Here is a 23,725-nt window from a genome sequence, read left to right as displayed (position 1 = left end):
GATACGCTAAAGATGAATAGCTGCCGACTACAAATACGCTAAAATCAATTGCCAAACACGGTAAATGTTGAAAATTTACGATAACGTATTTATTTTATTTTTTCTACATGCAATATTGATGATAACATTTTTACTATTCCGTTCTATACTGATGATAACGTATCCATTTATTCCTTTCCGTACACGATAAGATATTAATTAAAACAATGAGTCATGTTTGTAAAACACTGACAGAAGATGTCGTTATTTGTACATATTTTGAACTGTATTCTATAAAAGTAAATAAATAATTTGTTTTATACTCTCTAGAGTTCATAAATATATCATACACTTTAAGATAAAAGTAAAAAGTTGTACAAATAAAATTTTTATAAAATATTTAAATTTATCATAAAATATCACAAAATTTTCATGCTTTTCTCATATTAGACAGTAAAATATAAAAATAATTATACACATATAAACAAAACAAATTAGTATACAAGCAAAGAAAATAATATAAATCTTTCAGTTAATTAAAACTAGTTCTTATAATAATAAAATTAATATTTAAAATATTAAATGTAAATAAATATATATCTGCATCTTTTTGTGTCATTTTATTTTAAAAATATATTTCATAAATAAATTATAAAAATTTAACGCAATACAATCAATATTAGGAATAAATAAACAATCAAACGCAATTATAAAGACTTGTTTATTTAATTATACTTAATTTATACTGCACATCAGTTCAGTAATAAACATTTATACAAATTAACATTTAATTATAATGCACGAGAAAAACATTAATAATTTAGAATTATTAGACCTATGTCTTCTTATCTCAGAAAATTCAGTCTTTTATACAAATATAGGATAGGTGACTTTATCTTCATACGATTGATTATTATAGTATTTTAATAAACAATGGAATTGATTCTGTTTCTGTTAACTTTTTTTTTAAGACTTCTTTCTTCCATCATTTTTTCATTCGTAAATATTTTAAACTTTTTAAATACATTTTGTAGGTTTATATAAACTTGGTTTTTGCAACACATATTTGAATGAATAGAATTTTGCACGGCAATTTTATTCCTAAGATTTTCGAGTTGAGGTTGGATTTTCTGGTATGCTTCTTCAGCATGCAAGCGGCAATTTTTTTCTCTTGTCAGAAAATCAGTGGTGTTTTCCAATTCTGTTATTAATTCCTGATTATGTTCTATCATAAATGACAAGCATTTCTTCAATTCGTCCGCATTTGTCCATTTAATGTAATTCTTTTTTATTATATGTGATTGGCAGTTTCCATTACTTTTTTCTTTCGTTTTCTTCATATGCATAGGTTGATGTATTTGTGAAGAATAATCGTGTTGCGTTTTCGATTGAAAATACTAAAACAAGAAAATATTACAAATTATGTATATTAAATATTATATATTTATTATAAATATAATTATATATAATTCTTTTAATCATCAATCAATACATATTTTTCATTTGAAATTACTTACAGTTTGATTGTTTGAAGATATGTTCTCCTTTGATGTACGTTGAAGAGAAGAATTCTTAGTAATCATATCTTGCATAAAAGCATATTTATGGCTTAACAATCTTTTCTTCGTTAGTATTATTTTCCTTTTGCTTTTTTTTCTCTTCAGAATGTTACAAATAGTTCGCAACATGTCGACCGGCAGCTCATTATCCCTAAGATCAATCTGTGCAAGCACGCTATTTGTTTGCAAAAACTCCAGCACAATCTCTGCTCCGTGCTGCGTGATCCCACAACATCGCAGATGCAATTTCTTCAACCAAAAATCATTTTTCAATGTACGCATCAATTGTCGTAAGCCGACATCACCAAATTTATCATTTCTATCCAGTATTAATACTTGCAGACCTCCCTCCTAAAATATAAATACAATGTGTAAAAAAATTTTCAAAAAACGATCTAACGCTTTTGAAAGTATAAACTTTTAGCTTTAAAATGCTTTCTCAATTTTTTATTTACAGTGATTTTTCGTCGAATCTTAGTAGTTCAAAAATTGCTCGATTTTGAGCATTTTGAAAAGTGTTCCGTATTTTTTATAAAATAGTATATATTATTTTCTCTTTTTGATACGTACCGTTGTTGTGCTAATATTTTCTCGAGATAATGTTGATTCTTTCCAAACATGTTGCAGCAAATCCGCTTTCCTCTTTTTGAAGAATAGTGATAGATATGCGGCACTTCTATTAGTAAGACAACATGCCGACAGATTTAGAATATGAAGGCTTGAATTATACTGCAAATTTTCTAACAATATATCGCATCCTGTAAAATAAAGCACAAACATATAAATATGTTATCATGTTAATTTCTTTAAAATTACTTAAAATCTATGTCAAGATATCTCATGGTTTCTAAAACTCATAAATGTACATAATAGTGAATTCGTATTGACTATTATTATTTCTTGACTGTATGAATAAAAAAGAAAAAAAGTTAAACAATATTGGTAACCAACCTGCATCACTTATTCGACATCTGGCTAACGACAAGCTTCGTAAATTTCGATTGCTTATCAAGCCATCACTGAGAATCTTTAGACACTTGGGCGCCAAAGGAATACCGTCGAGTATAAGATTGGTGATCATCAATGAATTCCTCAGACAGACAGCAATGGAATGGACAAAGTATGGCAGTAGAAAATTCATGTACAAGCTTGGCTGCTGTTGATCTCTTCGCGCGCATCTCCTGAATGTGCAAGTAGAATGCCAGTCCATTTGCCATTTTTGCAATTTAAGAATATACGTATTGGCATTGTTATATTTCTTAACATTCCATTGACCATTCCTTAGTCGCGATGTCACCTGTAAACTTAAACTTACTAAGAGTAGTATCCGTAAAAAAATATTATTTTATATATATATATATATATATATATATATATATATATATATATATATACTTTACTTCTCAAACATTTATTTTACATAACAATAATTTAGGAATAACATTAAAATGGTTAGTGATAAAATGTAATTTAATTCTCTACTAATTATAAAATAGAAAAATATGTTAAATATTTTATAAAAAATGTTATAATATATTAACAAGTAATGCTTTTGTGAGGAAAAGCCAATACTATCACGCTCGAACCACCTTAATAAAAAATGTACAATAATCTCTTAAACACATATTAAAAAAAAACACCTACTAAATTAAGTAAACTTTTAACGCATTTTTGCGAATTACCGTAATTTCACAAGCTTCTCTTCTGTAATCACTTTCTTTTTAATTATTTTGTGACGACTATATACCCAAATTTTTGATAGGCTTTGATCTTGAATTATACTGTTCAAAATTGGCGACCAATCTCTCAAATTAACATGATCAATAGAAAACCGCAAGCAATTCTTTTGTAGATACATTTCAATCATTGGCAAGGGCTTCACATTTTTTTCGCGACATAATGCCTTCATTAAAAATCACATATTTTATTGAAAGAAAATAAAAAATTAAGTATATAAGAGATTCTTAAATTATATTAATCTTTAATTTACTCATTCAACAAATGTACAAATTTTTATAAATTATTTTATTTTAACATTTATTTTATTTTTTGTAGGTAATAAAATAAATTTGTATTTTTCAAATATGATTATAATTGGTAAAAATTTATATAATATATCGCAAATTCTAAAAATTGCATGCTTAAAAAATTTTATAATAACGAACCTTGTACGTCCATTCAAATAATCCATTAGAATTTTTCTCTTTAAAATTCTGCATTACGTATAATTTTATGAAGTTACAGATTTTCTATCTTATAATATCTGATAATTTTTGCCAAAATATATTTATAAAAAAAATTCAAAAACTGTCAAATTACACGTTTTGAACGCATTAAAAATCGATGTAGAAATACGGAACATTTGAATGCGTATACTATTGACATATAGACGTTTCCAGCTTCATCTTGTTGTATGTAATACTTATATGTATGTACATACATCTATATGTAAGTACATTTTACTAATGTTACTATGTCAGAAAAACTTTACTATTTCTTTCTTTTTTTGTATTTTCTATAATTTTTATTTGCTTATAATTGCATAAAATTATTTAAAAAATGATAACTGCTTATTGTATCATTATTTGCAACATGCAATTTATATTATCAAAATAATGAGAATAAGTTAAAAATGCTTATTATCTATACTTGTAAACACTACAGTTAAGATAAATGAAATTATTGATATCCATTTATTTATAATAATAAAATAAAGAAGAAGTAAAAAAGCAAAAAAAGAATTATTCGCCAAGAACATCTTGATCTATAAAAATGTTGAAAACGCGATAAAATTTCAGAGAAATGAAACATTAGATACAAAAATTTATAATTAATTATACAAACAAGTTTGAAGAGTCATGCATTATAAGTTTAAGCTGTGCAATAATTATGTTCATATTAGAGAAATATAGAAGAAATCTTGATAATACATACTACTAGTAAGGATAAAAATTTTTTCTTTGTAAAACACATGAAAATATTACATATATAAAAAAATGTATATAAAAACGATAAATAATCTCAAGCAATTCTTACGTATAAATTTGTGAATCAATGCATCTCGAGCTGTGCGTACAAATTGAAGACACTGAAGTACAAGAGAACATTAAAAAATAATGGATAAGAAGTAAAATAGATATACAGACGATAAGCTCTAGCGCAAAGATAACTTACGTCACGGAAATTCTGAAACAATCCTACATAGCCATCTTGTAAAACAGCGTTTGTGTTAAGCGATTAAATTTACAATGATAATTCTCGGGCCCCTTGTATTTGCTACTCGCAAATTCTACCAATTCCCCCCCTCCCCTCTTATCGTTTTTATTATTGACTTAAAATCCCCACTCAAAATTTAAACATGCATGAATCTTTCGAATACTAATCTCTTTGTATGTTTAAACACTCAAATATATATGTATTAAAAAAAAATGATAATAGAAAACATGAGATATTTAAGAAGCTTTTAAGCAAATGAAATATGCAAATCGTGAAGTCATCTGATCGTCCTCAGGAAATCGCATAATTTAGCTAGTGAGTTTGAGGCCACTGTGCTGCCTACATTTGAGTTTGTCTTCATTAAAACCTCGTGCACATTACAGAGGACCGTGTCGCCTAACAATAGAGCGCTCGCGATTCTAACTGTTCGCCAGTGAAATCATTATCATCGTCACCGTTTCACAGTGATCGTTAACATGATATCGCGAAAGTTCTGAATTTAAAAATTTTATCTTTTTACTCTGCTTACTCTGCTTACTACTTCGAAATTGTTTATTCTAATGCATCGGCAACTCATGGAAACGAATATCTGATTTATTCCATATTTACTTATACACACAGCAGTGCAACACAATCATTTTGGAGACAAACTGTTTCTTTATGTATGTTGTAATGTTTATAGTTTTGAAAAATTACAAAATTGTTTTTGTTAAAGTGATTATTGTTAATTGCAGTGCAAAAACGCATCTGAATAATTTGTTGTCAAAGTACTGGTATATACATTCGGTAAATGTACATATGACACTGACTTGTTATCACTGTTTATCTCCGAAGACAATTTAATGGCTTTACTTCTCCATATCAAAGTGTTTAGAAATATTTTTATCGTATTATATATTAAATTATTAAACGTACGCATTGTACTTATCATTGTGATATCTCGGCCGATCTTGTAATCAAATCGTTCATTTTTCAAACTTGTAGAAATGTGTGTGTGTGTGTGTGTGTGTGTGCGTGTGACAGTTTTTCTAAATTAAATTTATTACATATTTTTCAACTATAAATAGAATCTTTTACCGTGATATATGAAGACGTTAATAATTATTTAAAAAATTATTTAGTTTACATAAAATTAAAAAGTATTTTTTTATGTATAAACATTTTTTTACAAAGTTGGAATTGCTTTCTTTTGGTACAGGCATAAAAAACTTTTAAAACATTAAAAAGTAAAATTTTAGAAAAAAATTTCTGAAAATTAGTATGTTTATTAAATTAGCTTGATTAAATATTTTTTTCTTTTACTTTTAAAAAAAATTTTACCTTCGAATTTTCTCTGCTGCTTTAACTTTAAATATCCGTATCTCGATATAGGAATTAGATATAGAGTTGCATCACTATGAAAACAATGCCTCCGATAATTATGCACATAATACTATTTGCCTGTTTCATGCCCACACACCGCGTAATCGAACGAATTACATGAACGGCTATCTCGCGTAGAATCACGTCTTTAATTGCGCACGTCGAGAATTGTGGCTGCCAAGCGATACAGCTATTTGAGATGCGTCGCGAAACTTTTGAATTACATGTAGACACTTTCGGCGGAAGATAAGATAAAGCGAACTGGGAAAACTGCACTGACGCATGACCCCGTACGTGCAAAATCTTCGTCGCGGTCTTCATATGCGTTCAATGTCGAATTAATCGTCAACGGTTGCACAATTTGAACGATTTTCACGGTTCCATCTCGTGATCAAACATTTAATTTAATTCTTCCACGTGCAATTATCAATAATTACGCTCTGTGCCGACGTAGGAAACTTTGGTTAATAAACAAGCAAATAAAATCTAAATGATTGTAAAAACTTCGAGATTTTTCGAGATTTTATCGACGTGCTTAATTGAGTAACTTAAACGATTTAACACATTGATTCAGTGTTCCAATCGGCTTTTGTGGCACAATTCTTTATGCATTAAGTAATATAAAATAGTGTTTGCTTAATCAATGTTTGGGTTATGCAAAATCAGTGTGCAGAGAATTATATTCTTTGTTCTCAGGATAAACAAATTAATGAAAATATCGCGTAAGCATGAACGAGCAAATTTACATGGTGAGTACACGTTTCGTTTAACGAGATCAAATTATTAGAGTTTTTTTCAAAATCATATGTCCTTAAATGTCACTTTCGTTAATTGCCTTTGATAAAAAGTAACCTAACAATACTTGTCCCATCTGTCATCGAGACTCTTTGGAATCTGACTGGATGCTTTTCCAAGTTTCTGACAATGCGAGAAACAACAAGAAGATACTGGGCGAAGTAAGAATTCGTCTTAAGAATGGGATGCAAGACCAGCATATTGGAGTGCATGAGGGACAAAGGCGAGCTGGAGAAAAGCATATCGTCAATTAGAAGCTCTCTCGTTACAAGCGGTACGTTGTTTTCTCTCTTCCTTTTTTCCTTTTTATTTTTATTTTGTTTTCTTGAATTTTCAAATTTCCTTGAATTACCAGAATGTAAAATGTTACGTTTTAAATCTTAAATGTAAAAGTTAGAATCTAAAATAAAAAGAGCGGACACTTAGAAAATATAAAACTTTATATAATAGTACACTCACAAAGGTGTATATAATTTTTAAAGTTTTATAGTGAAAGTACAATTAATAATTTTAATAATATATTCCACACTTCACACACAATTTTATATTTAGAAAACACTGCTCCATTTTTTTCACACAATGTAATATGTTATTTTAAGAAATATTATTGCAATTATCATGCAGTTTTATGTTTGATGTTAATTATTTTCTATTTTTTGATAAATGGCACTGTGAACATTATAAGTTACGTAGATACGTAAGTTTTTATCTAAACATTTTTGACGCAAAGCTAAATGATTTTTTCTGATTGCAAAATATTATCAAGTTTGCACATATTCGGCTCCTGAACGCACATGATACGCGACTGGAGAACGTCAGACGTCAAAGCATAGCAATTTTCTCTCGAAGGTCGAATTCTGGATAGTTACGATCTTGGTCGATGTTTATTCGGTAACCCGCTTTAACAGCTACGGGAAGTAGCATATGTTCGTTATGAATTTGCTCTTTAAATAACTACTTCCGCTTTTCCATTTTGCCATACATTCTATTCCATTTTAATCTGTATATATATATATATTTTTGTTTTGCATTTTATTAAATATTTTAATTAATATAGCAAAAAAGCTTGTATCTTAAAGATTCTAAAACACATTATATATACCTAAATTTTATTGTACGAGTATAATTTTTTTAACTACTAAATTTATATAAAAAATTATATCCGTCAAAATATTATTCATTAAATTCACTATCAATATAGCAATAAAACTACAGCAATAAAAATTGATAATAATTTATACAAGACGTATTTACAGCAGCAAGAAAAAAACGTGGTCATAAGATGATTTTTTGTTAAAAAGGAATTTTGAAATAATTTTTTTTGTAACATTATTTTTGAAGGAAAACAACTTTAAAATTACGATTATTAATTAATTATTACCGCTATTTTATTTTATTATTTCTTTAATGGTCATAAATTACTGAGCCAATAATGGATATATGTTTTATTATAATAAGAAATATGTCAATAACAAATATAAAAATTGTTATCTGGATGATTTTATAGCAAAACGAGATTTTGTTGAATAAATAAATTTTTATTTCTTCCACGACTTTCTAACTACGATTAAGGTTAACAAAAGTTGAATAACGATCAGATCGTATTACCGCACGTGATGGATGCGTACCTTTCATCAAGGTAGAGGGAAGGACGGGAAGGTAGACTTCAGGTAACAGTCATTCTCCTTGACCTAGTCTACAACACTGACAACACAGTGCATGTGCCAACTGGAGTCATCGTTCGAGACGTGAATTAATCGGATATATGAATCCAAAGAACAAATTCCAGTAACACATTTCTAATTTTCGATTTAGGAGTCTGTACAACACAATGTCGTATCGGGGTCGTATAACATTTCATTTTCAAGGACCGATTCTAGAATAAGCTAATTGTTCCTATCTTCAAAGTGCTACACTATCTCGACTTTTATTTCTGCATCTACCTTTAACTTAATGCTTAAGGGTCATTCAGCTTAAAAAGTATTTTTTATTTTTCACTCTAAAAAATATTGTTTCACAAATTTTTTTTTTGATTCGTTTTTGTGACAATATTTTACAAGACAGTATTTTATGTTTCACTTTTTTTTAAACACTTCGAGAATATAACAAAGCTATTTATCTTACTATATTCTTGAATCATGTCGTTAGACATTGATTACATGATATTTATTTCTTGTGATGTCTATCGGTTTCTTAGATGGTAATTCTTGTGAAAAAAGAATTGAGGTTTATTAGGCATACGTAACTATAGCCAATGTCGCGATCATGCATACATATGTGCGGAGATTACGTAAATGACAATCTAACAATTTTCTTGATTTCTAAATGTTGTAACGCGTAGTAGCTTATAAATAAATATTCCACAGCCGTATAAGTTCAAATTTGGTTGAGATATCGACGTTTTACAATCAATCATCGGATACATATATTATTTATATTTTTATCAAGCAATATTTTTATCGAATCTACGTATATAAATGCAGGTCAGGCACTTCATCGATCATCGATTCTCTAAAGAGCTTATCAGATACTTCAAAATACTAGTTGCTGTAGTCAGATTGCTGAAGTAGATGCTGTAGACAAGTATTTACACGTAGATATTGTTTACAGATGCAACAGAGACTGACAAGGATCAAGAAAGTCTGTACCTTACGTTCAGCAAGCATCAATTTGTCGCCGAAGAGGATGACCACAAAATAGCACAATGTTAGTTATATTTAATCATTCTATAAAACTATTTAACTAAAATCAAAAATTGGCATAAATACTACTTGCATTTTATATAATCTGAAGGTTAATAATCAAGTTACAATCTTCAGAAATAAGAAATCAATTAAAGAGAAGATAATAATCAAGATTATTATATTTTATTAGTACTGGATATTTATGCGTGTATTTTCCCTCTCGATTAGTTAAATAAATTAATTAAAATGCGTTTGTTTGATATATAGGAGATCATTAAAGATCTTCTATATCAATTATTTACTTAAAATTGATGACGTCTACGTTATTTTTGCATACGTAAGCAAGTTACCGATTGCTTGGATTTTTATCTTATCTGATCTAAGATTATATATAACATATAACAATAAATTCATTTAAATGCTTATTGCAACATACAATTCTTATTCTATTTGAAACGATTGCCGAGATAATTGCTAAGATATTTTGAAAAATAATTTATAAATAGGTTATCTGTATGTTATTATTATTTAAATATATTAATCAAATTAAATATTTACTTTCTTTGCTCCAAGCCTAATAATTTGCAATTAATATTTATTAATACAATATTACAATTATATAAATTATATATCTAATATCAAAAACATTTTTGACTGTTATTCTATATGTATTTAAAATGCAACATATTTATCGCTTCTGTTCTAATGTTTATAAGATAAAAATTATATAGAGCTTGGAATTACTTTTACATAAAATTTCATGTTTAATTTTTATTTGTGTCATTACGTTGCTTTTTATTATTATTTTATTTTCTTAAACTTGTTTTACGGAGATACATATTTCTGCCTGATATCGTGGTGAATAGACCTATCACAGGTCTCCCCGACGACGCTATCGCGTCCCTCCTGAACTGGAACCACTCACTCACAAGTAGAATTTTAACTTGGTCGATTCGGCACTCTCGGTCAGTTGCTGTCTTTGGGCCGCAAACAACGCTTCGTTCGCAATCGATTTATACATATGCCGGCTTTTATCGTCGATTTAATCTACTCGCGATTTCACCGCTCGATTTCATACCCATATTTGTTTTTCAGTGTCATTAACAGTGAAATCTCATAAAATTAACCTCGTCGAGTGCATGTGTTGTTTGTGAACAAATATTCGATTATATTGTCTTTAAATGCAGTGGCAGAAGAAAAATCAATTAGGAGAATACAAGCCAGATTTTGATTTAACTTAAACGCATGATTAAGTATAAAAAGATATAAAAGTGTGGATTTTTGGTAATATTCTTATTTAATGATAATTTATCTTAAAAAAGTTATTATAGAATTGTGAAAATTGTGCTATTACAAAAAATTTTTATTTTTATATATACCTATACCTATTTTCTTTTCTACTCTTGTAGAAAATAATTAAATTTAATGTAATTTTTACATTATATATTTTTTATAAAAAATTTGTTTCCGGAACAATTTCTAATCGAGATTATACGATTATGTATATTTACACAATCTTGATCTTTGAAATAAGAATAATCTATCGATTATTATCAACTTATTTAAGTCCAGGCAACTGATTCAATATATTCTAGATTAAAGATCGATAATATTCATCGATTCTTTTTTATCGTTTTAAATTACGTAATCTAATACGCAATTTAATAATAATTTTATTTTCAAATATTTTGTTAAGATGAATATGTTTATAACAATTTTGTCACCAATATGTAACACATATGCATTTCTATCTTATTTTGGAACACCTATACTTTTTTATTTAGCTATTTGTAAATTATAAAGACAAATTTAATTCTTTCTACAGTTGTCTATAAATTTAATTTTTTTCTAATATTATAATCAATAATTCTCATGTTTGTTATATTTAATAAGCTTTTATTATTTTTATTATAAATTTATAATTCTAAATACTTTTACATATATTTTGAATATTTATTATATGTTATTTTTATTCTATCTTTGACTACATTTTTATATTAATTAAATGACGTCAGTCTTTTCTAACGAAAAAACGTATTGGACTAATATACAAAATTGCAAATCGTTTATAAAAATAATATCAATTTGCGTATGTGTGCAAAAAGTTATTCACAATATTGTAATACTAATTATCATAGAAAAAAAATAATATGTCACTTTTGATTACAGTAATCCACGTTTTTATTTAATAATGTAATAAAATTTATTATAAATATAAAGAATGTGAGAATTTTTCTTATTAATGCAAGTTTCAAAAATCTTTTAAAAAAATTTTTTATAATAAAAAGTTAATGTGGATAGTGTAGAAAACAGACACAAAAAGGCATACAATTTCATAATACGTAATATCTTACGATATCACGTAATTTTGTATAATTCAATGATTGTAAGGCCATGAACGTAATTCATATGGAATCACCGCCGAATAAATACTTCTTCTCAAGTGAGGAGGAAAACAGCTTAGAAGATGAATTATTTCTAAATCATTTCTTTGGTGCGTAAATGATCATACTCGGTCATAAGTCCTTGATTTTGTTAAAAACGTTCATTGTACAATTTCTTTTAGTAACATTTATCATCCCATAAAAGTAGAGCATTCCTTCAAAAAATTAGAGCAACGATCAATCTATCTTCTCAATTAGATCCAATTGACTTTTAATTGCAATTAATGTTACTGTTGACCCACAAACTCCATAAAATAAGCGTATTAATTACATAAACGTTTCTTCAATAAACTTTGTCACTATAATTACATTGGATTAAATCATGTTTATTGATGAATTAAGAGAAGAAAAAAAAAACACGATTTAAAAAGTCCGAAAATCTAATATCTGAACAAAGTGTTGCTCTATTATACTGAAGCATGACTCTAATTGACAGATTTTCAAGACAGATTACAAAAATATGGTTGTACTTAGCGATTACTTATTGCCAAGAATTTTTGACTTTTTGAAAAAAAAACATCCATCTTTGAGTCCCAAGTTTGATTAAATTTATAAATATTTAATCGTAATTGTTTCAGGTAAAACAGATGTGCTGGATAATGAAGATCAAAAAACATTGTCCTTCGACAATAACACGCATGATGACGGCGATTACTTGACTATCGTAAGTTACTCTAACATTTTTATTTATTGTAATAAATATAATATGGCTTATTTTATAATTAATTTTGTAATTATCTTTGCTTGCATTTTGTGTTATAATATAATAATATTAATTATTAAACATTTCGAAGATTTCACTCATCCGATATAATTGATAAAAGCTTCAACAAAATTCTTACATTTAACAGTTTTTAATATATTATTTTACAATTTATTGTTGTGTTAACAATATATAAAGTTTTTTATTTTTTATTGTAGAATAAATCTGTGAACCATAAACTTATTAATTTCACTTATAATAATAGAACAAATTCTTTAAATCTTTATCATAATTGTATTCTTAATGCAGCAAAAAAAATGTTATTTTATTAGAGATTTCGAAACAACTCATGAATATATAAGCAAGTACAACGTAAAACGATTAAAGACGATAGTTCACGCAGTGCGTGACGTATGCTTATATCATATTTCTATTAATCTGACTTGCTATCTAAACTCTTTCACATTCAAAGATAATCAAAAATAAAGATCACATAAGTATTGTCCTACTTCAAGTTTTTGAATGCAGATAAGAGGTAGATTAATTTCCGTGATACCGTATTGACTGTACGTAAATAATAGCTAATTATGTACATTACGTAATAACTTAATATATTCCTAGTAATATTATATTCTAATAATATTTCTAGCAATATATAAAGTTGTTCCTATTGCTTAATATTTAAAAAATCAAATATATACATATATACAAATTCAGAATATAAACCGCTATATTAAAGATAAATAATTTTAAATTATTTTATATTGTTATTATAATTTTAAATAGAATCGTCATCTTTGTTACGAATTGTTAAAAATTTAGAAAAAATTAAGAAACTCAAAATTCAAAATTGAAGAAACAGAATTGAGCAAAGTTCGAAATAAAATCAAATTTTATTCACGACAATATTAACACGACGATTTACCTATTATAAATGTTAACTTTAACATTTTGCTATATTTTCAATTTGAAAATAATTTTCTATCATCATAATTCCATTATTTCTAAGTTTATTACTCTGTGTTTTCTTTTTATCTAATACTTTCGCGCGAAAGAGTATCTACTCAAATGCACCAATAATTTCATGCTGCTTTTTTATAAAATATAAACGTTCATCATCTAATTTCAATAAAAGATATTTAATTTTAAAAAAGGAGAAAAATGAAACATTCTAGGGAAAGAAAAAATCTTGAAAAAAAATCATGCGGAAGTAAGCATATAAATAGCTCGAAAAGGGAAATCATGCAAATCCCGCTTGCGAGGGATGTTCGATCGTTAAGGGAGCGCAATGAAACAAAAAGAAAAAAAAAAAAAAGCGAAGAATAATCTGGCAAAGGGTAAACCCTTGCCGTCAGTCCTCGCCGTTCTCACAGGTCTTAGTCATGAAGCCCGCAATCAAATCTCCCCTTCCATCCCTCCTACGATTTATACAATAGAAACCCTAAGAGTAGCGATTCTAAATATACACGTATTTTCTGCGTATCGCTGACGCGGCCTTCTACCGGGACGTTCTTTTTAATAATTTGCGCGACGTTTACCTCGCGACATAAAGTTTCGCGAAGGGGTGACGAAAGGGTAATGCTCGATCGCCTCGATAGTCATTCATCCCCTGGTCTGATTAAATATGAAAATCGCTGAGTGCGCTTCGACGATAGTGAGTATAAACGCCGGTTAAATAATTGATTCGTAACGCGCAATCGCGGTGAGTACGATTTCTCTCATTCGGTAGCTTTTCCTCGACGAGTCAAGATCTACTTGAGCTCCGGCTGAACAGCTATAGACGGTCTATAGATTGTCTATAGACAGCTTCTGGTGAGCCGGAGAAGCCGGATAAGGAACGGCATTTGAAATGTTAAAGTTACTTGCGGCCGAAATATGCGGATGTGCTACAAGTGGTCGTCGTCTCGAACTGTTTGGGTAGTGTCAGATAGAAGAGAGTGTTAATTAGTCTTGTGCTATGTGTGTCGAGAACACGTGAGACAAAAAATCGATCACACAAACAGTGCGTGACACTTACTGTGTCAGCTTGAAATTCTCGAACCGTAAAGCTACGATAAACTTTCCGTTATTTCAAACAATAGCGTTCATTTTTCTGCGTTAATGAACATAAACTAAGCCCGAAGAAGTGTTTAGTTAAATAAAAGTTTGGAAACGTATTCGAATGCAATAATATTACACTCTCTTATTTTCTTCACCTTACTCTGTCGCTCCCCTTAATCATTGCTTCTCGAATGCACTCGCTTATGTACTCTCTTATAGTCGAGCGATAATTCAAACGCAGTAAAGCGCAGTAGAAGTGGTCACGCAAGGCAATTCTTCTAATTGAATTATCGAGAAAGGTTCGGTGTTTCGGAGGTAGCACAAAGAAAAAAGTTTGATGCTATAGATTAAAAGCGAGCGTATTTTGCTAAGTTAAATGCTAAACGGATAGTTCACGAAACAACCTGTTGACAGAAACGCTTCGAATTTTTTCCACCGCTTCTTCTGTGTGACGTAAATGTTTTCTCTCACTGCCACATTCGGTTCGACTGATTTCTTTATCACTTTTTTCTTATGTTTTCATACAGAGAATAAATGAAATAAATGCGCGTTGTTATTATCGCTTACGTTCACTTATTCACTCACTCTGTCTCTATAGTTCTGCAGAAGATAATTAATACCTCGAAATGACTTGCGACAAATCAATAACACGACGATCGCAGTTTTATCGTGAAGCTTTTTTCTCGGTCGCAAAACTTTCCCTCTCTAAATGCTGCCTAGACGAACTTTTTCATCCCAATGTTTTACCTTCGTTCAGTAAATAAAAAAAAGCGAATATGAGTCTCGTGTATCCTTTGCTTAGCGTGCACTTTTTTTTTTTAAATTTCAGTCTCTGATTGTTTCCCTGACTGACACAATAAAAAAACTTTCATCGAACGTACCCAGTACTGATCATAATTTCCCTCTCGGTTTTCCTCTCGAATTTCAAAAGCTCTGCATTTCAACTGACGACAGTGTCGAGAAACGATCTCAGTCACAATAACTCAAATAGCATCTGTATTCGTAAGTGATCAATAATAATTAGTTAACAAGATAAAAGTTATTTAATTGCAAATATATATGTATATATACATTAAAAATATAAGATAGAATAATTTTGATGATAATATTAAATAACAAATTTCACTTTCTATCATTATGTGATACAGAATGCATATATTCACTTTTAGAAAATAATAAAATTATTAACTTAAAAAAAAAGTTATTAATAAAGACTCTAATGATATATATATCAAATTAAGAATGTAAGGAACAAATGAGCCTATGCTGATTGTTATTGCAAATGTATATTTGATTTACAAGTTTATTCATTTTTATTTGGAATAATATTAATGAATAAAAACTGTTGTAAAAAGTATTATTTGTCATATATGTATATGTATACGTTATTTAAAGTTCATGATAAAAACTATATCGCTTATTTATATATTTTTCTTTCGTAGTTTTTTATTTCGACTGTAATTATATATATTCTTCTTTGTTTTTTCTTTGCACTGTAATTATAAAAATTCTAGTATATTGGTACGTTGGCGTCTTATCGCAGATAGACGACTTCTGCTTTTGATATATCGAGCAAATTGATCTCGCTATCTGTCAATCGATGATTAGTATCGCGATGATCGTCTTCAAACGTATCGTAAACGTCGTGCAATTCTCGCACTATTTCGATATATTTGAGCATTAGTGTTAAAATGTAACGTTTAGTGTAAAATGTAAAACGTTTGTTATAAATTAACTTAAAAAAAAAATTATATAAAAATGCCTTAAATCAACGTATTAATTTTTCAATTGTGCTGGGAATAAATGTCATATGTGTATAATAATCAGCAAACGCAAGCTGCCCTTCGAGCGTAGTACATTGTTACTTTGCTTCTATTGCTATCGCGCATCGAGAAATGAATAGACAACAGACTCTACCGGTGCTCTATATCTACGGTGATACCGACGACAACAATGTTCATAATGAAGAGTCGCGGACATGGTATAACAACATCCTCGATGCCATGTGTTGGCGTATGCAAAAAAACAGTGCTAAGAATAGAATGCACGTGCCTGAGTTGACACCTCAATTAAAGACACGCATTAGGGTACGAATTAAACATCAATTACCAGTTCTCGGTGAAATTTTATTCATAATTTTTTCACCTCTTTCGAAACACGTACTTAATACTATTATATTCTAAATTAATTTTTCTTGTGAAATAAAAATATTCTATGACACATGTTTTTAATGTATAATAAATATATTTTTCCCAGAGGACGCAGCCAAGGTTACAATAATTTACAATAACTACGTATTTCATAATCAATATTTATCATTTTGAAGTGTGTATACAATCGCTAATTTCGTTATTCGCCTATCGTCATGTACTTAATATATATAAATATTGGTTAGAATGTTCAATGATATATGTAACGTTCTCTATTAATTTACTGCAAATGAAAGAACAGATCACGTATTATGAAAATAATAAAAATGTGGAAAAGTGTCCACGCGCGCGTCGTCGAGCAAAAATTTACAAACTACTTGAATCGACGTATCAAGATAAACAGGAACCAGTAGTATGTTCTGATACCGATATCGGTACATTAATATTAAGTCTCTGATTAGATTCGATTAAATAAAAGCATCACTCGTGGCAACCATACACACGTTATAGCAAAAAATCATATCACAATATATCATGAATTTATTATTCACTTTTGCAAATCTGCTATTCTTTGTTCACAGAAGGGGCCTCAAGATCTTAGTACTTATTTATTAACAAACACCGTTCCTAGCATCGTGAAAGTAAGTATCATATCTGACAAAATTGTAATTAAAGATTTCTCGGCATTTCTAACCAATATGTGAGTTATATTTTTGTTTCTATCAAATTGAAACTTTTCCCTCTATTGTGCAGTTATTATTAGTCTTTAGCAAAGATGATCAGCAAATGGATATACTTGCTACTACTGCGAGAAGATTGGGATGGAGTGTGTCAGTGGCAAAAGATGCGGAAAAAGCGATAGAGCTTTTCCAAAGTCGTGCTCACGAATTAGTGATTATCGATCATAGAGGACATCGTGCTGCCAAAGGCGATGCTATTTGTAGGTATGATGTTTAAATAAAATATAATATATAGTATATAATGTTTAAATAAAAGACATATATAAAAATGTTATATCAAAGGTAGAATGTATAACTTCTAATCAAATTATGCAGAGAAAGTTATGTATCAAAATACAGAAAAAAATATGTAAATTGCATGTATTTTTTAATTATTATTTGTACTAAAAGTATATTAAATGCTAAAAAAATTTTATTTTTTGTGAAATGCATGAGAAATTTTCTTTTAATTTTAATAAAAATTGCAAAAATATTAAATTTCAGAGCAATCAAGTCAAGTCCCGTTTATCATAATTCTGTCATTATAGCACTCGTAAAAAAATCGTAAGTTCTGCAATATATTTTTATATTATTTATATCATTTACTTTTATTTAATATATGGATTCTTTCATGTCTTTTAGATACTTCATGCTCGACGAGAAAGACCATATTGTGGCATTGAACTTATTAGAAACAGGTTTTAGTAGAGTAAGCATTTTAAACAAACATAAAAAAGCTTTATAAAAGCACACGTAAAAATTCTAAACATGTTTTTTGTAAGGCTGTTTTTTTATTTTTTCTCATATTTTAGGCACTGATGGAATGTTCACATAAAGGTATATTAATAAATGAATTAGTTGGTATATATACTAGCTCATTGTTGCCCAGAACTCAACTTGCCGCAGCACATGCATTATATATTGCACTTGACAGGTGTCGCGATATGGTGCATGTGACCAATGATAAGAACATTATACAGGTATTATAATTAACAAAAATTGGAATTTGTCATATTCTATATAGCTATTTTTTTTTAGCAATTTTAATTAAAATATTAAAAATTATACATTTTATCTAATTTGTTCAAGATTCTTATTTCGCTAAATATAAATATCTATGTAGAGTGTAATGTCATATTATTTTTAGTTTCTAAATAAAGTGAGCGAAAAATTGTTAGGATACAAGACAGAGGAAATGATGGGAAGAAATCTCTCAGAGATAGTATATTACGAAAATTTCGCTCTCATGGAACAACAATTGAGTAAAGGTCGAGAATTTGAAGGAAATATGAATTGCAAAAGGAAAAACAATCAAATGATTACGATTAATTGTAGGATAATTCCGTTCTGCACTACACTAAAGTACGTTCTTTTATAAAATAACAAAAAATATTTTACATCAATTGCAAGTTAACAAATTGTATGCATTTGCTAACCGAAATCTTTCCTTTCTTAATAAATTTTTATTATTTAATATATTAATTTCAATATTTTGACAAAATTTTTTTATACGTCTACATTTTTAACATTTTTTAGTATTTTTAAGTATTAGGTAAAACTATCTTAATCTCTAAAATATCATTATTATTAAAATACTCTATTTTTTATTTTAAATACGCTCGATTTATTACATCGTTAATTTATTCTTTTAATTATATTATATTATGTTATATGTATAATTATATTATTATTATGTTATTTTATTCATAGAAAGCCAACTCATTATATATACGTATACGATACTACATATCTATCAGAAAATTCAGCGCCAATAAGTCCAGTTGGTAGCCCATTGCATTCTCCTATTAGAACAAGTGTATTATCGAACGCACGGAAATCTTCGGATGTTAGATCTGGTATAAGCGAAGGTAAGATATTTCTGCAAATTTTTTCAAAAATTAATATTGTATAATAATTATATACACTAACCATCCAACTGATCTATATTGTTATTATCTCCATTTATCAATATAAAACATAAAAAAAGTGTATTTAAAAGCATAAATTATATCATCGGCAATCTTATAAAGCACTTTGCAACTCGTATTTTTACATTTAAAAAATCATTGTGTAATCAATAAATTGATATAAATGAGTTACATATCATTGTTGTAAATATAAAAAAATTGATAGCACAGAACTGAAACACCTGTTATAGGTATCAGATAATGCAAAAGCTTTATCAAAGTTTTATACTTCTATCACTTTAATATTAATCTACATCATTCATATATTTTCACTGAAAATATGTAAAATATCTTGCAACTATGTGCAACGTATTACATCATAATTCTATAATAGTACCAACTGTTTCAATGCTTCTACACAATATAAAATTTTATTATAGGTGAAACTACAATTCTTAAAGCATTAGTCATAATTCTAAAATAATTAGTATAGTTAAAATTATAACTTTTAACGCAACTTTAAAATTGTTATTTAGACCATTATTTTTTAATATCATAATTGATCCTATAATATTAAAAGACTCATGTTCTTGTCATAGGCCGTAGGCGGTCTAGCTTGCAAAAATTGCATACCTTGCAATTAGAGGCTCCTATTACTAAAGTTATCACGCTCCTTTCAAATGCAGTCACAGATACAACTAATCCAGAAACAGCAGCGCAGATTGATAAAGTACGTCTCGTAATTAATTAACCCAAATGCTCGTATCACTTTATAGTTACGACTGTACAATTAAATTTATATTGCGCAATACGTTTCTCAGGCAATCGATATCTTAAAGACGACGGAACTTTACGTGCCGCATCTTAAAGAAGATAGAGCGATGTACAGCGATCCAGTTGCGACGGATCTCGTTGGTGCATTACTTTCCGTAAGAATTTTGCTACTTTTTATTTTGTGGTAAAAATGTTAAATTTGCAACAATGAATATAAATTACGTATTTTTGCCTTTAAAATTTTCTTTTTTCATCTTTTCCGATATTTTCTATTGCTATGCGGATAATAGTCTACGCGCACACCATGGGAGTCTAGAAGATCGTCGTCGGATTCCGCAAGAATATCTACTATCAGAGCTATCACAAGCCCAACCACTTCGCGGATGCAGGTAAAAAATTTTCAAGGACCGCAGGAAATCGTGGAGATATTGGATAGAAGCCTCGATTGGGATTTTGATATATTTAGACTCGAAGTTTTAACGGATCAAAGGTACAGTAAACTATATATATATATATATTTTTTTTTTTTTTATAATATTGTAATAATTTCATAATTGTTAATTTGGATCAGACATTACAATTTTTTATGTGTGATATACAGTCTGATTCCTAATTTATATTTCATCTTTTTCAGATATTTCACGTATTATTATAACAATATTTCAGAAAATAATTTTAATTTTATTTTTCTGCGCTATCTCGTGTAAATATAATATTTTAAATAAATAAATATTTTTTATAATTTGTTTGGTATAATGGTTGTAGGCCACTTGTTTTTCTGGGATCGACTATTATGAATCTGTACCAAGTGCCTGCTAAGTTGAATTGCGATGAGAAAACTATACAAAATTGGTTGGCCATTATCGAGCACAATTATAATACTGAGAACAGTTACCATAATTCAACGCATGCCGCTGATGTCTTGCAAGCGACCGCGAGATTCATGCAATCAAAGAGACTCAAGGAAATTTTAGAGCCCTTAGACGAGGTTGCTGCTTTAGTCGCCGCCGCAGCGCATGATATCGATCATCCTGGACGATCCAGGTGAGACAGACCGCTTTCAATATTAAGAGACTAGAAAAAAACGTATTTACAAAATTGTAAATTTTTAATAATACATATTTTTATCCATGAAATTATAATTATAATTTGTATAAACATTCAAAAGCTACAGAATTTTCTCTTCATTGCATATGTATTTTTCTATAAATTAAAAATCAACATTTATTTAACAAAAATTAAAGTTTATTATTAACAAAAAAGTTGTTTAATGTCAAAATTAAATATGTTTATAATCAAAGCTTAAATTAAAAAATTTCTTCTAGTCAGTTTCTCTGCAACGCCAATAATCGTTTGGCAATACTTTACAATGATCTGTCGGTTCTCGAGTCACATCACGCAGCTTTAACATTTAAATTATCATTATCCGATGACAGTGTAAATATTTTTAAAGTAAGTTTTTTCCTAAGCACTTTATGTTGCGATTTTGAAAGCGAGTGTGTAGAATAGTTCCAAGGCATAATACTGGATTAAATACTTGCTTTAGAATCTGGAGCGAGACACGTTTAAGCTGTTGCGACAAAATGTCATTGACATGATTCTGGCAACCGAAATGACAAAGCACTTCGAGCATCTGGCGAAATTTATGAACGTCTGCAGCGCAAGAATTGGTGACGGTCAAGAGGTAATATAATCTGTTATTTATTATTGTTATTAAAAAATAATCGATATTTCTATTTTACATATAATATTAAGCGCACCACAAATTTCTATTAAATTTCTACTATGTTACATTGCTACATTTATTATGATTTTCATTGATAATTTATCTGCATTTTTTTTTAATATATTGAAAATCTAAATAATTACAATTTAATAATAAATCTTATTATTTTTATTGCAAACATAATGGTATTTAAAAAAATATTTATTTTTCAATATCTTAAAAAAATAATTTTATGAATATAAAACATTTGGAATTTACTTAATGTTCAGATTATATAATACAGACACAATTTAAATTTTTTACTTAAATTTGAAAAAATTGTTTGTAGACTTATGCAGATTCTTTAGACATGTCTGTGATATTGCAACCAGAGAATGTAATACTTGTTAAAAGAATGATGATCAAATGCGCGGACGTATCTAATCCTACGCGGCCACTAAAGTGTTGCATCGAATGGGCGAAACGAATCGCCGAGGAATATTTTAATCAGGTAAATACTTTGCTCAACAAGATTTGTTTATTAAAAAACATTAATGTATTATTTCGGATTTATAACATATATTCGGCAATAATTTTCAGACCGATGAAGAGAAAAGATTAAAGTTGCCAGTCGTAATGCCAATGTTCGATAGAATGACGTGTTCAATACCGAAATCGCAAATTGGTTTCGTCGATTATATCATCAATGATATGATTGAAGCTTGGGATGGTTTGTACTTTTAACTATTTTTCTAAGTTTTGTTATAAAAAGTATGCAATTTTTCATTTTTTTAAATTTTATTCCGCAGTGTTTATCGACATGCCGGAAATAGTGGGCTATATGCGGCAAAACTATGAGAAGTGGAAAGAGTATAATGTGAGGCATCAGTTTAAATTTAATTTGCAATTTCGATGTTTCGATATAAATGTGATATTAATTAAAAATTCTATAACAATGATATAGTCTTTATTTCTCTAATAATATCATTCTTTGATTTGAAGACAGACAAATATTGAATTAAATAAATTTTTAATTTAATTCCGATATAATTCTAAGTTTACTAATATATCGTTTCGAATTGTCTGTCTTACAGGAACAAGGTATATCCACTCTGCAGGACGTCGAGAACCTACAGCAACATCCCGAAATGCAAATATCGCGACGATCTTCGTGAAAAGCGTGCCGTTTTGTTTTATCGTTACATTTACATTTGCAATTATTGCAAAGAAGTGTATAATATTTATATATTTAAGGATAGAAAATATAGCGACGTCATGCGCCGTCAAATCGTTTCCAAAAAGAATGTATGCAATTCGTCATTTCGCGCGTCACCAGTATCTTCTTTATTTATGTATGACTCCATTTCCTTTAATAACATTCGCTGTATTATCATTTTAAATATGTGACACACATTAGCAAGATATATATAATATAAAGTAAGAAATACCTTTTTGCATGCAGCTTCCGTGATTGTTACTTGAAATGAAATCTTCGTTGCGGGTTTGATGTATATTGATTATTAAATTGTATATCTGGGAGCAGCTAATAAATAAATAAGAATCATGAAAAACATTGCGTCTGAATTATTTTCAACTTAATTCCTTGCCTAATTTAGCCGTTAAGTTTTGATGGTAGTTGCTACCTAAAGAGGATTGGTATAACTTTAATTAAAAAGAGACTCATCAGT

The 23,725-nt window shown here is 28.6% G+C and overlaps 2 protein-coding genes across 5 annotated transcripts; one reads left to right on the top strand and one right to left on the bottom strand.

The window, feature by feature from the left end:
• Positions 1-359: 359 nt before the first annotated feature.
• LOC105676669 (protein Cep78 homolog) lies at positions 360-6,306 on the bottom strand. 2 transcript variants are annotated; one of them, XM_067357852.1, is made up of 5 exons: positions 3,704-6,306; positions 2,490-3,441; positions 2,109-2,296; positions 1,497-1,889; positions 360-1,376 (listed from the first exon to the last, which is right to left on the bottom strand). In XM_067357852.1, the coding sequence occupies exons 2-5, from the start codon at positions 2,746-2,748 to the stop codon at positions 903-905; spliced, it is 1,314 nt and encodes a 437-aa protein (XP_067213953.1). In that variant the 5' UTR covers positions 2,749-3,441; positions 3,704-6,306; the 3' UTR covers positions 360-902. The 2 variants fall into 2 exon arrangements, with proteins under 2 accessions (XP_067213953.1, XP_012230152.1); XM_012374729.2 differs by having other exon boundaries at positions 2,490-2,835; positions 6,075-6,306.
• Positions 6,307-6,468: 162 nt separating this feature from the next.
• Positions 6,469-23,610, top strand: LOC105676668 (high affinity cAMP-specific and IBMX-insensitive 3',5'-cyclic phosphodiesterase 8). Of its 3 annotated transcripts, XM_067357815.1 has the most exons (21): positions 6,469-6,865; positions 6,999-7,185; positions 9,522-9,617; positions 12,618-12,703; positions 17,514-17,573; positions 17,686-17,876; positions 18,156-18,215; positions 18,294-18,360; positions 18,464-18,631; positions 18,799-19,013; positions 19,362-19,519; positions 20,158-20,288; positions 20,380-20,487; positions 20,623-20,822; positions 21,098-21,376; positions 21,658-21,784; positions 21,879-22,016; positions 22,387-22,548; positions 22,638-22,767; positions 22,847-22,914; positions 23,132-23,610. In XM_067357815.1, the coding sequence occupies exons 2-21, from the start codon at positions 7,092-7,094 to the stop codon at positions 23,210-23,212; spliced, it is 2,619 nt and encodes an 872-aa protein (XP_067213916.1). In that variant the 5' UTR covers positions 6,469-6,865; positions 6,999-7,091; the 3' UTR covers positions 23,213-23,610. The 3 variants fall into 3 exon arrangements, with proteins under 3 accessions (XP_067213916.1, XP_012230149.1, XP_012230148.1); XM_012374726.2 differs by lacking the exons at positions 6,469-6,865; positions 6,999-7,185; positions 9,522-9,617 and adding an exon at positions 11,918-12,089; XM_012374725.2 differs by lacking the exons at positions 6,469-6,865; positions 6,999-7,185; positions 9,522-9,617; positions 12,618-12,703 and adding an exon at positions 16,119-16,869.
• Positions 23,611-23,725: the final 115 nt, after the last annotated feature.

Source organism: Linepithema humile, chromosome 1 (genome assembly GCF_040581485.1).
Source record: "Linepithema humile isolate Giens D197 chromosome 1, Lhum_UNIL_v1.0, whole genome shotgun sequence".
NCBI classification, from domain to species: Eukaryota; Metazoa; Arthropoda; class Insecta; order Hymenoptera; family Formicidae; genus Linepithema; species Linepithema humile.
This window is presented reverse-complemented; position numbering and strand designations above follow the sequence as displayed.